Genomic DNA, 14,887 nt, shown 5'->3' on the forward strand with positions numbered 1-14,887 from the left:
CAAATAAATTTAATAATTTAATAATTTAATTAAAAAATTAAATAACTAAGTCTTAAAGATTAAATTAATCAAAAATTTTAAAAAATAATTACTTACAATTTTTACTTAAATTAAAAAAAACATATTTAATCCTAAAATTAACAATCATATTCTAAATTTTATATGCATATTTTTAGTTGTATAATTCAGAATATTTATAGATTTAAAAATATAATTTAGATTATATAGTTTAAAATAAACTTTTAGAATTTAGAAGATACATTTTAGGAATGTAACTCAGAGATGTAATATATTTATGGATAAGAAAATACATTCTGGAATATGTTTTCAAATTTTATAATTAAAAAAACCAAAGGGGCAATTTGTAATTTTAAGATGATGGGTGCAAAAAGCAATTACTGCGACGGAGTTGTAAGCTGTGGCCCAAATAAAAGAGAGAAAAACTAGAAATGAAGAATGCTTGATGAGCATTGCATCCCACTGAAACGCGAAAAGCGTGCTCAATGGATTTCACGGAGAAGGACCTATTCGGCGAAGATTCCGACAATGACAATGGGTCCCACTCCTCCCCCGCTTCCACTTCCTCCTCCACCGCCGCTTCCTCTTCCTCAGCCTCGTCGTCTTCGGCCTCTTCCTCGAAATCCAGCGAGGGCGCCGCGGACTCCTCCTCCGCCAGCGGCAGCGGCAGCAGCGGAGCCGAAGATGACGAGGAGAATGGAGACGTCGTAGACAGCACTAAGGACGGAGACGATCACCCTCACGACTATGAAGACAAAGATCTGTTCGACTCCGATAACGAAGATTACTGTAAAACCCTCGCCAAAAGTCCTTATCCTATTCCTGGTAAATTCTCTTTCTCTCTTTTCGGTTGAAGCATGCGCTGAACAATTGTTTTGCTACTTTTTCGTGATTTATGGATTGGATAATTAATTAGTGAGTGCTAGTCTTGTTGCTCCGTGTGAACGAATCATGATATGCGATCATGAATTACTATACCTGATAGGAAAAAACATAGCATGTATTACTTGTAAAAGAATCTATTATAGTGAAAATTTGGGTAGCTTATGTGGTTCGGGCACGTATAGAGAAAAGGAGTAGAAAAACATAGAGTGAATGAGGCGTAGGACAATCCTATTACTAGAGGTTGAGGGAGACCGAGAAAAATTATGAGCGAAATCATTAGGGATGATTTAGAGGTTAATGTTTGTGTGTAAATCTGAAATGATTCACTATAAATCATTGTTTGTGGTTTGACTTTCTAGTCAGCCCTACTTAATATAAAAAGGTTTGATTGCTTGTTGCCAGGAATTTTAGGTATTCGTTCCATAATGGTGCTTCTGTTTTTCTGCAGAAGTTAAAAATGTTGATGAATTAAAAAAAAAAAAATCATTGTTGATTTTATTTCTTAATTCGTTTTATGGCAAGATGTGATTTTCTCTGGCAGTATTGCCTGCCACCCGCAATGCAAATAACCAGGGTAGAGGGGGGTTTGGCCGTGGTCGTTGGCAGCAAGGGTATCAAAATGATAGAGGGGCTGGCCTTCTTCCTCGACCTGGACCTTATCCTCAGAGGCAGAATTTTGGATACGGAAATAGGTTTCAGAATGGTCGCCATGATGAGCGCTTTGTCTCTGAGTTGAAGCTTTCAAAAAGTGAAGAAACTCTGTCAAGAAAGTGCATTGCTTTTCAGGAGGTAGGGGAATCCTATTTTCCTATATTTAACTGCTGCTACATCAAGCAATTGATTGTTCAATTTGCTTTGAGAATTTGAGAAATTACCACGAAGATAGAATTTTATGTGTCAATATTAAACTTTACTTATTATGTTTAAACTGGTGAGTCAAGGAAAATAAATTATTGGTTGTATTTTAGAAACAAATTACTCTGATTTAAACATTGAAGCTACTGTTTTTTTACCTGTGGTGGTTTCTTGACTCATCGGTTTAGTGTTATGTTATAAATTGCCTTTTTTGATTTATTGTTCTGATTACGGCATTATGATTTCTTGATTATTCTGGTAGCCTTGTGAAGTTGCCTGCTATAGTCGTGTAGAAGGCGGAGAAGTACACTTCGATGACCGTAGTTTGGTGAGCTGTTTGATATCTTCAATTAATTTATTGCTTTTTGTTTCGTTCTCTTTACAATACTTTGTCATGGTATTATGCTCATTTAAGTGATTTCTTTTTCCTGTTTATTTAGAGACTTTTTAAGCGCCATATTACTGAGGATGTTGGAGCTGATTTGAATGAAGGTTATGATACATTCATTCCCAAAAAAGGCACGTGATCTGTCTATTAATCTAATCTTCTGGTTTGTGAATTTAGTTGGATTATGGAATGCTACTACTTGGACGATTTGTGCACGAGAAACAATGTCCAGTTGTACACCACTATTTATGTTACCAATACTTTTGTTCTGTTAATTTGTAAAGCAGACATAGGCTCGGAGGGCTTTGGTGATCTTCTTGCTTGCATTAGAGACAAAAATATTCCTCTTCAAAACATTCATTTTGTGGTAAGATATGTATTATGACCTATATTTTGAAAACATTTTTGTATTACTAAACTAATTTCTGATCATTGGGCATCACTCTTGTTTTATCTTTGCAGACATTCCGTAACAATCTTAACAAGGTAATTTATACATTTTGAATTTGTTTGCTGTTTGGTCAGAATCTTCTCTGATCTTTGATTTTTAGAAAACTCTAACCCAATTCGTGATAACCTTAGTTGAACATTTTTTTGGTATCGCCTTGGGTTTTCTCAAGCTCACGAAGTCAGACACAAATTCTGGTTGTGGTACTGTGATTGCCGCATATTAACCAATTACTTTTGTCCCAGCAGATACTGGCAACAGCTTATATCCGTCATGAGCCTTGGGAAATGGGAGTGCACAAAAGGAATGGGGTTGTCTATCTTGATGTGCATAAGCTACCAGAAAGACCGCAAAGTGATTTAGATCGTAGGAGGTAGGCTCACCTACCTTTGAATTTCTTGATTCTTGGATCTGTAAATATTTGATATAATCAACAGAGCGGCAATCAAGGCAGATTATTTGGGTATGTTGACTGTGCTAAAGAGCAGTAATCAATATAACAAAAAAGAGTAGATGTTAGGGAAAATGAAAAGAATTTTGCTAATAATGCCTTATATTGTAAATAATGCCATATATTGTAAAAAAATATGATGTGTTGCTTTCTACTGCTCAAGCTTTAACTAATATTCAAATTAAAAATTTTATCCCCCATTTTTTTTTTTGATTTTATTGAGATAAGCCTTAAACTTAATGAGTTTGGAAATTAGATGTTATGTAGGATATTGTTTTGAGAGCCTCGCCACTGAAGATCCTAGAAGAGCAGATGGAGAAGGGATACATCATGTTGATGCCAATGTTGAATTCTGTTCTGTGATTAAGACAAAATTAGGAGCTCACCGCATCTTAATGGGTGCTGAGATGGATTGCTGTGATTCAACTAATGACGGAAAGAGATTCTATGTGGAGTTGAAGACTAGTTGTGAGGTTCATATAGTTCTGGCTGTCTTGTGTTATATTTCAATTTTGGCTCTTATTTTTCTTTTCTAATAACACATTTATGTTGGCTTAATAATATGAGACTGTCATTTTTATGATCCAGTTGAATTATCATACTGAGGAAAGATTTGAGAGAGAAAAACTGTTGAAGTTTTGGGTAAATTTCCTATATTTTATGATCCAGTTGAATTATCATTTGTTTTTCATCTCCATGTGTTCCCTTTTCAATTTTTATGATATATTTGACTCTGTTTGTGCTTGCAGATCCAGTCATTTCTGGCGGGTGTTCCATATATTGTCATAGGATTTAGGTAACTGTTGTTTCTGCTTCATATCATTACAAAATCTTTGATTTTCTTTTAACATGGTGTGGGAAAGTTACTCAATTCAACTAGGTTTGGAACATTGATTTCTGCTCATTTTAACGTTCTGTTCTTACATCTGGCATGCATGACAACTGAAAACTCATACTGCTACTGGTTTCTACTTTAGTGTGTTTATATTGTTTATTTTCACTGTGTTACAGGGACGATGCAGGTCGTCTTGTTCGGACAGAAAGACTTAGAACCAAAGATATAACTCAGAGAGTAAAAATGAAGAACTACTGGCAGGTATAACTGCTGTAGGGTGAAAGGTGGCTAATCTTTTATGTGGCTTGATACTGCATCATTAGTTAATTAAAACTGCAGTAAGCACACCCTGTGGGTCATGGAGAACGCTCCAGATGTTATTTCCTTCTCTCACATCAATGATAAAAAGTACATACTTATAAGTGCAATTAATCGTTGCATAGCTAATTAAGGATCGTTCAATATCATCTTAGGAGGATAAAATCACATTTATATCTGTAAGTTCTGAAGTGTGATCACTTTGCTTTTCATGATAATTAACAAAATCTGTTGGCAGGGAGGAGTCTGCTTGGCTTTTGCAGATGAGGTATTATGCTGGCTCTATGGAACAGTAAAAGAAGGTGAGTAGTATACGCGCTCTCTGTTTTTTTTTGTTGAAGTAGTGACCGATTGCTTTTATTTCGTGTGTATTTTTGTTTCAGATGAAGATTACATTTTGCAATTTGCTCCACCTTTCAACCGTCTGGAGCTTCTGCAAGCCCAGTCCTGCCCAGATGTAATTGCAAGTCATTTGGAGCTGTTGTGAAAATTTTGAGACCTTAGCTGTTATCTTTTAAACAATCCGGTACGCGAAGTAAGGGGAATCAAGTCTGGTGTTTTCCCGGCAACTTTGATCATTTCACGAACCTTTTTAGTATATAGGGTTACCCTCTGTGAGTGCTGACAATTGCATTCACAATTTTATAGAATTTTGCTGAAATATTGTGTATGGCCTTGCTTAGTTAGAATATAGTTTTTCATTTTACTGTTCTCGGCTTTGTGCTCTTCCGCTTTCTAAACTTGTCGGAAAAAACGTCGCTTAAGTTTTCTTTTAAGAGCTAACATTAGAAAACACTAACTACATAGACAACATAATTCAGCATACAATATATAATTCAGCATACAAATATATTCTGAATTATATAACTTAAAATATTTATTTTTATTTTGTATTTTGGAATATAAATTTTTTTGAAAAAACAGGTTGAAATTATGAAAATCTAAGAAGAAATGGTCATTATTGCCACTCAGCTGAATTTAAATTCTTCCAAATCTCCTTTTATTGGAAAACACTAAGTTTTGAATCAGGTAGCAGAAATCACATTTTGACTAAGTGATTAACTTGCAACCTTGTGTAATTACAAAGACCTTTTGCTTTATTAATGTTTCTTAGAAACATAATTGGAACACATTCTTGCAACTCGATCGATGATTTGATATCCTAAACATTTGATATCATTCAAGAATTCTAATGTAAACCACCAGCTTGAATTTGTTGGTCCTCAACTTATTGGCAATGTGTGTCTGAACGTAAATAAGTAATTTTCTTGTCATTTATCAAAGACAACATTGAATCATTAACCTACTCTACAGATTAAATCATTAGACCTAGAATTGTTCCATTAATAAAAAATTTAGAGACACCATATTCATCACAAATTCAGATAGAAAAATTGGACTAATGATAGTAAAGTTGATTCACTATTTGAATTAGAAGATTTGTTTGTATTTCACAAATTCAGGATAGAAAAATTGGACTAGTGATAGTAAAGATGATTCACTAATTTGAATTAGAAGATTTGTTTGTATTTCAAGAATGCCTTCATCACTTTCATTTAAATTCATATTTCCATCTCCAATTTTTAATATCCAATTAGTAAATTCTTTGATATCTGTTGTAGTTTGTCTGTGACAGCATTTAATTTCATGTTTTNGCTTCCCTTACCTGGTTCAGTAGTGCTCTTCCAAATGCTTAAGGATTTCTCTCGATCACTCACAGCTTTCTACCCAACGAATCACTCCACGATTTTCACTAAATCTAAGATACCAAAAATGACACAAAGTTCAGACCTATAACTCATGCATGCAACCAGAATTTGGTTCGCATGAACTAAATAGATGAAGGTGCAGAGACGAGAACTTACCAGTTCAGTTCTCAGTTCTGTTCGGTTCAAAATGATGCTCACAGTGCAGAGAATGTTTCTACGGTGTCTGAAATGAGATTGGAGAGAATGACGGTGAGTTATCTTAGAGAGAAGATGAAAATGGTTTAGAGAGAAGCTGGAGAATTTGAAACGTTTGGTTCAGAGGAAGAAGAAAGGTGTATGCGTGAATGGGGAGAAGGTTTTTCAGAAAATCAATTCCCTTCTCTCGTAGGACGAGTGTCCAATTCACGGATGCCACTTGTCTTCCACTACAAATTTCCAAAGGTTCCAGCCTTGACACTTGGCAGGCGCATGCAGAGTGGAAGTGAGTGGGTTTTGACGTGGCACGGTGCAATAAATGATGATCAGAGAATGGATTTGTGTGCTAATTAAATCAGGTTCTCACATGTCACATATTGAGTTTTTTTTTTTAATTTTTAGTTTTTTAATTTATTATATTTTAAATTAATATATAAATATTATTTAACTTTTTTAAACTTATTACTTAATTATTTATAAATCAATTTTATTTAATAAAATAATTATTATTAATTTAATTTATATATTATTATTTAAATAATAATTAAAATATCTTTTATAAATATATTAAAATGGATGTGGTCACATTTTTTTTAGTTTTTAATTTTTTAATTTTTTATATTTTAAATTAATATATAAATATTATTTAATTATTTTAAAATTATTATTTAATTATTTATAAATTAATTTTATTTTATTTAATAAAATAATTATTATTAATTTTAATTTATGTATTATTATTTAAATAATAATTAAAAATTTTTTGTTATAAATCTACTAAATGGATTTGCCACATCTGTTGAATTAGTTTTTTTTTAGTTTTTAGTTTTATAATTTTTTATATTTTAAATTAATATATAAATATTATTTAATTTTTTTAAAATTATTACTTAATTATTTATAAGTTTATTTTATTTTATTTAATAAAATAATTACTATTAATTTAATTTTATATTATTATTTAAATAATAAATAAAATATTTTTTAAAAATCTATTAAACGAATCTTAGTACATCTGTTGAAGTTTTTTTTTTTTAAATAAAAATAATAAACTAAAATATGAAATATGTAAATGGATGTCAACATCAACAAATGTTAACATCCGTTTTATAAAAAAACAAATTAGGTATGGGGTGATGCAGGGAGCGTTGGTGGTGGTGGAGGAAGCAACTCTCTTCAATCATGAGTGGGGAAGATCCGGCCCAGAAAGTAATGGACTTTGTTGGGGCCCCTAATTTTTGGACCAGGCCCAGCCCAATAAAAGGAAAAAGGAAAGTGTAGTTGGCACGTGTGGAACGGATAGAAACAGATAAGGTCTTCTCCATTACAGCTTTCCAATTCTTCTTACATTTTGAAGTGTTGCCATGTCTCCTACCCACTGAAGCGCAACCCCTATTCCCATCTTCCTAATAATGGCTTCTCAAGTTCTTCTTCAGGTTTTTCTCTCGCCTCTACATTAAACGTGGAAACCTAAACATTTTCATATTCTCTGTCTCCTTACTGATACGGAAATTGTACTGCAGCAGGCACTGTTTGCGCCTAAGCTCACTTTTCCTTCCTCTTCCCCTCGTAACGTTGCGTTAATTTCTAGGGTTTCTTCGACTCCAATTTCATGGCGTTGCACTCCTCTTACTGCTAAGTCTAGTTTCGTCGTGAGAGCTGATTCCAACCTCGAAGGCGGTGGTGAAGCCACCGAAGATGTTCCTTTGGATAATGTTGATGACGTTTCGGAAGGCGAAACAGAACAGCTTTCGGATTCTGAAGCTCCGAAATTGCCCCGAAAAGCCAGAGTAAAGCTTGGAGACGTTATGGGGGTAATTAGAGGCGCCATAAATTAGCCTGTGTGTTTTAATTACCAATTAGTTTTCCACAGTCTGCACCCTTTCCATGCGCGTATGTGTGTGAGAATGTGTAGGGAAAAGACAGAAGATGGACGAAGTGTAAAATGCATGATGTTGTTGTTGTTGTCGATGCAGATATTAAATCAGAGGGCAATTGAGGCATCGGAGAAGGAAAGACCTACGCCAGACATTAGGACTGGGGATATTGTCGAAATCAAATTGGTATTCTTTTTATTACTTAAGATATATTTTGAGAAGAGTGCTGAAGTGACATGAATTTTATGGTGATTTAATTTCGTTCTTCTTGCAGGAGGTTCCTGAGAACAAGCGTAGGCTGTCCATTTATAAGGGGATTGTCATCTCAAAACAAAATGCTGGTATTCACACAACTATTCGAATCCGAAGAATCATTGCCGGCACTGGAGTTGAGATAGTCTTCCCAATGTGAGTTTCCTCTTTATTAGAATTTTGTATTTAAAGACTATTATTGCCATTTGCTTTTCCACTATTTGGACCATTGCTTCACATCATTGTTTATCCTATTGTTGTGATTAGGGGTATAATTATATAAACCATGTTCCTACTAAAAACTGGGAATTTGGGATGAATACTTAAGCTATCTTTGTTACTTAAAAGGAACTGTAGTCAATTTGAAGACTTTGGATGACTAAGCTGTGGAAAAAGAAATGGTTAGGAGTTGTCATTTTCAAAGATTTAGATTACATCGTCTATGCCTGCTCAATTTGCTACTGTGCACCTTTTGAAATCACCTAGCTTGGACATTGGTTGTGGGATTCTGATCAATGGTATCTTAAGGTAACCTTGTTCCACAATAAATTGAAGCATGAGACTATTTTCATCGCAATTTTTTTTTTACAAAATGGGGTTTATTCGGTTTCCATGGGAGGGTTAAAACTTGAAAGAAGACAAATCCTTTTTTGTGTGATCTACCACCCTCCCTGGATATACCAAATTCAGGGAATAAGAATTCTGGTTGTGGTAAATTGGTATTGGAAAACATATCAGCCTGAAGGATGGCGGGTGAGATTCATATCTGTTTCAATATATGACCTACATTTCTGTTGGTTGGTAACGAACATATGCAATGTTTCTATGTTTAATGTTTGTGTTCTGTCTGTGTTGTGTATTAAGGGTTAATGAAATTAGCATTGAGAATATCTGAATTTATTTATTCAAGCTAATTGCCCAAACAGTTCTCTGTTTTAAGTTAAGTTACAAATGGATGTCTAAAGACCATTGTATATGAATTTTCATATTCGTAGATTGTATTATGAAATCTTAACCGGCTTTTTCTTGTGATATATTGTTTTATATGATGCTTATATTTACTGCGACAGTTACTCACCGAACATAAAAGAAATCAAAGTGGTAAGCCATCGTAAAGTCAGGAGGGCAAGATTGTACTATCTGAGAGACAAGCTTCCGAGATTCTCCACTTTCAAATGATACGTAGATACCCCACTTTTCCCTACGTTCATCTTCGAAGTAATCTACTGATCCATGATAAGTGTTGCGGGGCTTTAATGCTATTATTTCAATTTGTTCTGTTGTAGAATATATCATTTTTCTTCCCCTGACAGACATCCTATCTTCCCTGAAATCGAAACAAGTGTACTGCTGAACCTTGATAGCTCCGAGAAATTTGAAGTGTTTCTTCTGCGTCACTATAATGTATACATACTTTAAGAAAGCGAATCTGTGAAAAAGAAAACCATTACTTTCATTAAAAAGAAAATATGAATATATCAATACCTCGATGAATATGTTATGTGTAATAGGAGACCAAGGGTCTCTACATATTTTTTATGCAGTAAAAATGAAAGAGAAAAAAGAGAGGAGTACATAGCAATTAGAAGTGAGGTAAAACTTAATAGGTATTGGAAAAATATAGTATTGGAAAAATATAATATTGAGCATTAACTTTATAAAAAAATTAATGACATATTTAGAACAACGTAGTGTTAATAACTAATCTAAAAAAATTGAACATTTAATTTAAGAAATTAAAATTTGAAAAAGTTGAAAATTGGCTAAAGATCAGAGGAACTATAATCTTGTTTTTATTGGATTGGGTTTCAGATCTAGTTTTGAAAATAGATCCAATTTAAATTGAGCTTATATTTTTTTGTATGTTATTAATTATACAACTACTTATAGATTTTTATAACTAACTTTTAAAAATATTTTTATTGTATTTTCTTAAAAAAAATTAAACCCGTTTAAATTAAATTAATTTAAATCTAAAAAATATAAACTAAAGTGCTTAAACAGTGGAACGGGATAAGTTTTCTCAATATCATTCCTCTTTCTGGGTCAAAATATAGAAAAAAAAATAAAAAGTGATAAAAAAAAAATATATTTAAAAAGGACACGTGCACAGAGTAGGTTGCAGGTGGCCCCAAAGGATGCGAGAGTGTAGCAGCGTTTCTCTCTCTCTCTCTCTCTCTGTATTCAGTGCCTCTGCCAAAACCAGATGGCACAGACAGACAGTGTGGAGGAGTATGAAGGCTCAAAGCGATCTCGGTGGCTAAAATTCTGCATAATTTAGTTTAGGACTTTATAGCCATCGGTGCCCCATACTCCTCGTTCCATCACACATCTCTTCTTCCTCTTCTCCTTCATGCGATGTGATGTCACTCTAATTCATTCCTTCCTCCATTCCCCATTCCCCCTTTCCCCCATTCCCCTTCTTCGCCATGACCGCCTCTCAACTCATCTCCGTTAGTCCCGACGAACTCCGCTTCCATTGTACGTCTTCTCTCTCTCTCTCTCTCAATTCCCTTTCGCTCTTTCTTACCAATTGCTGTTTAATTTTTCCTTTCTTTCACAAAAATCACTTCTTTTTTTCTATATTCTTCTTTTTACCATCACTTCCTTCTCATAATATTAATCATTAGACACGTTTATCGCTTTATTTACTCTCCCGATTTTCTTGTAACCAGTTGAGTTGGAGAAGCAAACGTTTTGCGATCTTAAGGTCCTCAATAACACACAGAATCATGTTGCTTTCAAGGTTTTTTTTTAACTTAAATGTTCCTCGATATGCTCTTGCTTTCTTTTTAATGCATGTGATTCCAGTGTATTTTTCTTAATTTTCTCCTTGACAGGTCAAAACCACTTCTCCCAAGAAATACTTCGTACGACCTAACACCGGTGTCGTACACCCCTGGGACTCCTGTATCATCAGAGGTGCTGCATGTTAATATTACCGAGTTACTTATAAGGCTAGTTCTTTGATTATGATACGTATTATCTTTATTTGGGTTAGATATATACCTGAAGCGATTTTAAAAAATGGAAACTACTAAATATTTAAATGAAGACAAGTTTCTGATACTGTCTTCTTTAAATAATTACGATAGATTATAGAAAATTGATAGATTTTGCTTTTGATTCCTTAGCCCCTGGAGAGCACACGTTACCAAAACCGTTTTATTTTGCTTTAAGACTTTTATGATATCTTTGATTGGTGGTGTGATCAGATAAAATGAAAAGCAAAATTCTCACCTTTTAGCCAAATGAAAAGGAAAAATGTTATCAAGACAAATTTTATTTATTTGCTGACATTAATTACAAGTATTTATTAAACTTTCCCCTCATGATTTTTAATTTCTAATAATTTTAAGCAAAGGCAAATAAGATATTAGGAAGTGTGTTGCTAGCACTTCTCTAGCATATATGCATGTGAACAGGTTATTGAATGCACATCTAGTGGACGTAAATTTTAGAAATCTGCTGTTTCATACATTACATGTGTAGGAGGAAACGGAGGGTGATGTTTAGGTCTGTGAAAACTGCAAATTTCAACTGATCAATAATGGAAGTTTTTCTTTCCTGCAAAGGACTAGGAATAAGTGATTAAGAGCTTTATTTGAGCTTGTGATGCTCTATGTCAGGTTTTTTTTGTTCCATCTAGATGAACTGTTCTTGTGGTAAATTTATTTGCTTAGGAGCCCAGAACTCTTCCCAGTCTATGGTAGTAGAATTTGTCATATTGTCAATTTTTATTTTGTACAGTCACCCTCCAAGCCCAACGGGAATACCCTCCAGACATGCAATGTAAAGACAAGTTTCTCTTACAGAGTACAATAGTGAGTCCAAATACTGATGTTGACGACCTCCCAGCAGATACTGTAAGAGGGCCAACACTGTCTTTTATACGGGATCAACTATACAGATTGAAGAGCAAAAATTTATCACTGATACTGTTAATTTCACTTGCAGTTTAATAAGGAAAGTGGTAATTCAATAGAGGAGTTGAAATTAAGAGTTGCATATATCTCTACTGCCTCACCCGAAGGAAGCTCTGAAGATGATGCATCAAGGAGCTCACATAAACTCGATTCCTCTTCTGTGAGTCTCTTTTCCTCCCCCATTACCCTTCGTGGAAATCAGTTCCACATTTTTTCTTTATTTTGAATTTCGTAATTTTATGTGTTTACCCATAATGCCATATGTTGTATCTTGGATTTTGTGACAGCATTAATTCCACTTTGTTCATGCACAACCTATTACTCGTGATACTTGCTGCATTTGGTGGAAACAACGTAGGACTTGGTATTTGAGAAAGCTAGAAAACATATTAAGATTGATAAGTAAAGACAAAATAAAAATTGAAATCAGTGAAACATTTGAACTTCCTTCTATAGGTCCCTTCTGATTGAAAATATAAGCATGTGTGGCATCAAGCTTCTCTATCTAGTTTATTCTGCTTAGTTTTTACTTTATAATTTTATGGAGGTGTTTCCTCGGCTTTTAAGTGGCATAAAACATCTAGCAGAGTGTGCACTCCACAAATTGACCCATGAAAGGAGTGTTATGCTCAGGTCTTTAGTTAATTTGTGGAGAATATACTTATAACTTTAATTCTTGTGGGACTGTTTATAGATTATATCATTTGTACACGCTGAATTTAAAGTAATTACTACTGTATTTATGATACCAGTTTATTCTTTTAGGTTAAGACAGTTGTATCGACTGCTTTTAATTTCATTCCATTCACATGCATACTGACTCCATCTGTGTATCACCAAAACGAATGGATAGTTGCTTGAGTTGTATTCTGTATTTGAGTTGTTATCTCTAATTGCACGTTAATTGCTCATTGTCAGTCATTTCCTAAATTGTGGCAGTTGATTGCAGACAATTAAACCTTCTCTACTTTTTCAGTTCTATTCTTTATTATATTAGCCAGTCAAGCTTAAATTAAATTTCTATTTTTTAAGAGTCAGGTTTTACAGAATCTGAAGGAAGAAAGAGATGCCGCTGTCAGACAAACGAGACAGCTGCAACAGGAACTGGTAATTGTTCTGCGTTTTCCAACATCGCTCTTTTATCATAAGATTTTGGTTAAGATTTTATTTGGAGTTGTTGTTCCAAATATGCACTCATGGTGATTCAGTTGAATGTGAGGAATAAACAAGTATTAGAATTAGAAGCCTAAGTTGGAACCATCAGTGATATTGATACGCATGCACATTGTCTCCACCTCTCTTCCACCTTATATTTTCTCTATTAATTTACATTCGTTTCATATCATATTATCTATTTTCTTTTTTCTGTAAATCTCTCTCCTTTTCACTTCCTGGACCCTAGCAGGTGTTTGAATATAATTTTCTATAGGAATTTAGAGTCTTCTCTTTCCTAAAAAAATCACAATGTACAATAGAAAACATAATAGACCTATGAAATGCAGTGAACATTATTATGATCTGAGCCTGTATACTTGACTATATATAATGATAAGTTACATAATTTCTTCACTTTCAAAAAAATACATAAAGTTCTTCTGGCTTCCTTTCCTTTTTGTTAGTCCAATACTTTTTATGAGGGCATTAATACTGACTTGGTCAGTAAAACTAAAGCCTCCCCTTCAAAAAAAAGGAGCACATGAGGTATGTAAGAGCTAAAAGTGATTAGGGAAGTCTTGTTTCTTTTTGGGTGCAGTGCGACTGTTGGATCTGTAATAATTGTCTGTTGTATTGATTACTGAGACTTGAGAGGTATTTATAAATATCATTAATGTATCTACTGTGTTAACTGTGTAGGACATGCTGAAAAGACGAAGAAACAGAAAAAGTGATCCTGGCTTTTCCTTCATCTTTGCCATTTTTGTGGGTGTCCTTGGAGTTTTACTTGGCTTTCTTTTTAAACTCTTATTCTCTTCTCCATCTAGAGAATGATTTAGACTATCCAGTAAATTTCCATGCAGACTCTCCGTATTGTTCACTGTATACGTTTAAAGCTTAACATTCTTTTCAATTAGAATTTTTTCCAATACGCCTCGCACTGTTATCTGGATGAGAAATGCATAAATACTTGCAAGAGGAATGGAAATGTTTTCTTAGTAATTTACAGGTTTTCATTATAATACTCCTCTAACACAAATATACACTAAATTCAACAACAACTTCATTTCCTGATAATTTGAGTTTGAATTTACCGGATTGAAAATAAATAAATAAATCAACTTAAATTAATTTAAGTGTTTCGATTCTTAATAATTAAAAGAAAATGTCCTTTTAAGTTGGTTTTTCCTCTTGCATGTAACAAAAATGAAATTAAACTGCATGAAAAATTATAATACCAAAAAAGACTAAAGTTTTTATTGGTTAATACTTTATATTTTATGATCTTTGTTTCTGTCAGAAATACGTAATTGAGTTTTTTATTTCTTAAAAATGACACTAATGACGCATTTTTGCAAATTTTCTTGGTATCAAATAGCAGTTCTGGTTTCAAAATAGTAAATAATGTATGCAATAATAATATAAAAAATCATATCCACTCTGTCAAAAGAATCATATGTGATAAATTTATTTGTTTTTAAATAATTTTATCAAAAAAATAATATCAATAATGTTTTTTTTTACTTGATTAAAGTAATATGTCTATCATGTACTTGTTCAAATGTTTACCAAAGA

The 14,887-nt window shown here is 33.4% G+C and overlaps 3 protein-coding genes across 6 annotated transcripts; all 3 read left to right on the top strand.

Annotated features, from left to right (window-relative positions):
• Positions 1 to 454: 454 nt before the first annotated feature.
• On the top strand, positions 455 to 4,909 carry LOC124844735 (NAD-capped RNA hydrolase DXO1-like). Its single transcript, XM_088100717.1, has 13 exons — positions 455 to 843; positions 1,445 to 1,692; positions 2,021 to 2,086; positions 2,199 to 2,277; positions 2,434 to 2,513; positions 2,609 to 2,632; positions 2,843 to 2,967; positions 3,302 to 3,518; positions 3,634 to 3,687; positions 3,795 to 3,841; positions 4,057 to 4,141; positions 4,437 to 4,500; positions 4,582 to 4,909. The coding sequence occupies exons 1-13, from the start codon at positions 504 to 506 to the stop codon at positions 4,683 to 4,685; spliced, it is 1,533 nt and encodes a 510-aa protein (XP_087956843.1). The 5' UTR covers positions 455 to 503; the 3' UTR covers positions 4,686 to 4,909.
• A 2,482-nt stretch (positions 4,910 to 7,391) lies between these two features.
• LOC124844663 (large ribosomal subunit protein bL19c-like) lies at positions 7,392 to 9,628 on the top strand. 3 transcript variants are annotated; one of them, XM_047321643.2, is made up of 5 exons: positions 7,392 to 7,538; positions 7,626 to 7,916; positions 8,079 to 8,165; positions 8,254 to 8,387; positions 9,302 to 9,628. In XM_047321643.2, exons 1-5 carry the CDS (start codon positions 7,515 to 7,517, stop codon positions 9,408 to 9,410), a joined length of 645 nt encoding a protein of 214 aa, XP_047177599.1. In that variant the 5' UTR covers positions 7,392 to 7,514; the 3' UTR covers positions 9,411 to 9,628. The 3 variants fall into 3 exon arrangements, with proteins under 3 accessions (XP_047177599.1, XP_087956852.1, XP_047177605.1); XM_088100726.1 differs by lacking the exon at positions 9,302 to 9,628 and adding an exon at positions 8,580 to 9,265; XM_047321649.2 differs by having other exon boundaries at positions 7,395 to 7,538; positions 7,629 to 7,916.
• A 702-nt stretch (positions 9,629 to 10,330) lies between these two features.
• On the top strand, positions 10,331 to 14,314 carry LOC148191928 (vesicle-associated protein 2-1-like). Of its 2 annotated transcripts, none has more exons than XM_088100724.1 (7): positions 10,331 to 10,712; positions 10,907 to 10,977; positions 11,072 to 11,153; positions 11,982 to 12,097; positions 12,189 to 12,317; positions 13,196 to 13,264; positions 14,012 to 14,314. In XM_088100724.1, the coding sequence occupies exons 1-7, from the start codon at positions 10,661 to 10,663 to the stop codon at positions 14,144 to 14,146; spliced, it is 654 nt and encodes a 217-aa protein (XP_087956850.1). In that variant the 5' UTR covers positions 10,331 to 10,660; the 3' UTR covers positions 14,147 to 14,314. The 2 variants fall into 2 exon arrangements, with proteins under 2 accessions (XP_087956850.1, XP_087956849.1); XM_088100723.1 differs by having other exon boundaries at positions 10,334 to 10,712; positions 13,190 to 13,264.
• The last annotated feature ends 573 nt before the right edge of the window (positions 14,315 to 14,887 follow it).

Source organism: Vigna umbellata, chromosome 10 (assembly GCF_029865625.1).
Source record: "Vigna umbellata cultivar VRB3 chromosome 10, Vumbellata_1.0, whole genome shotgun sequence".
Classification (NCBI taxonomy): Eukaryota; Viridiplantae; Streptophyta; class Magnoliopsida; order Fabales; family Fabaceae; genus Vigna; species Vigna umbellata.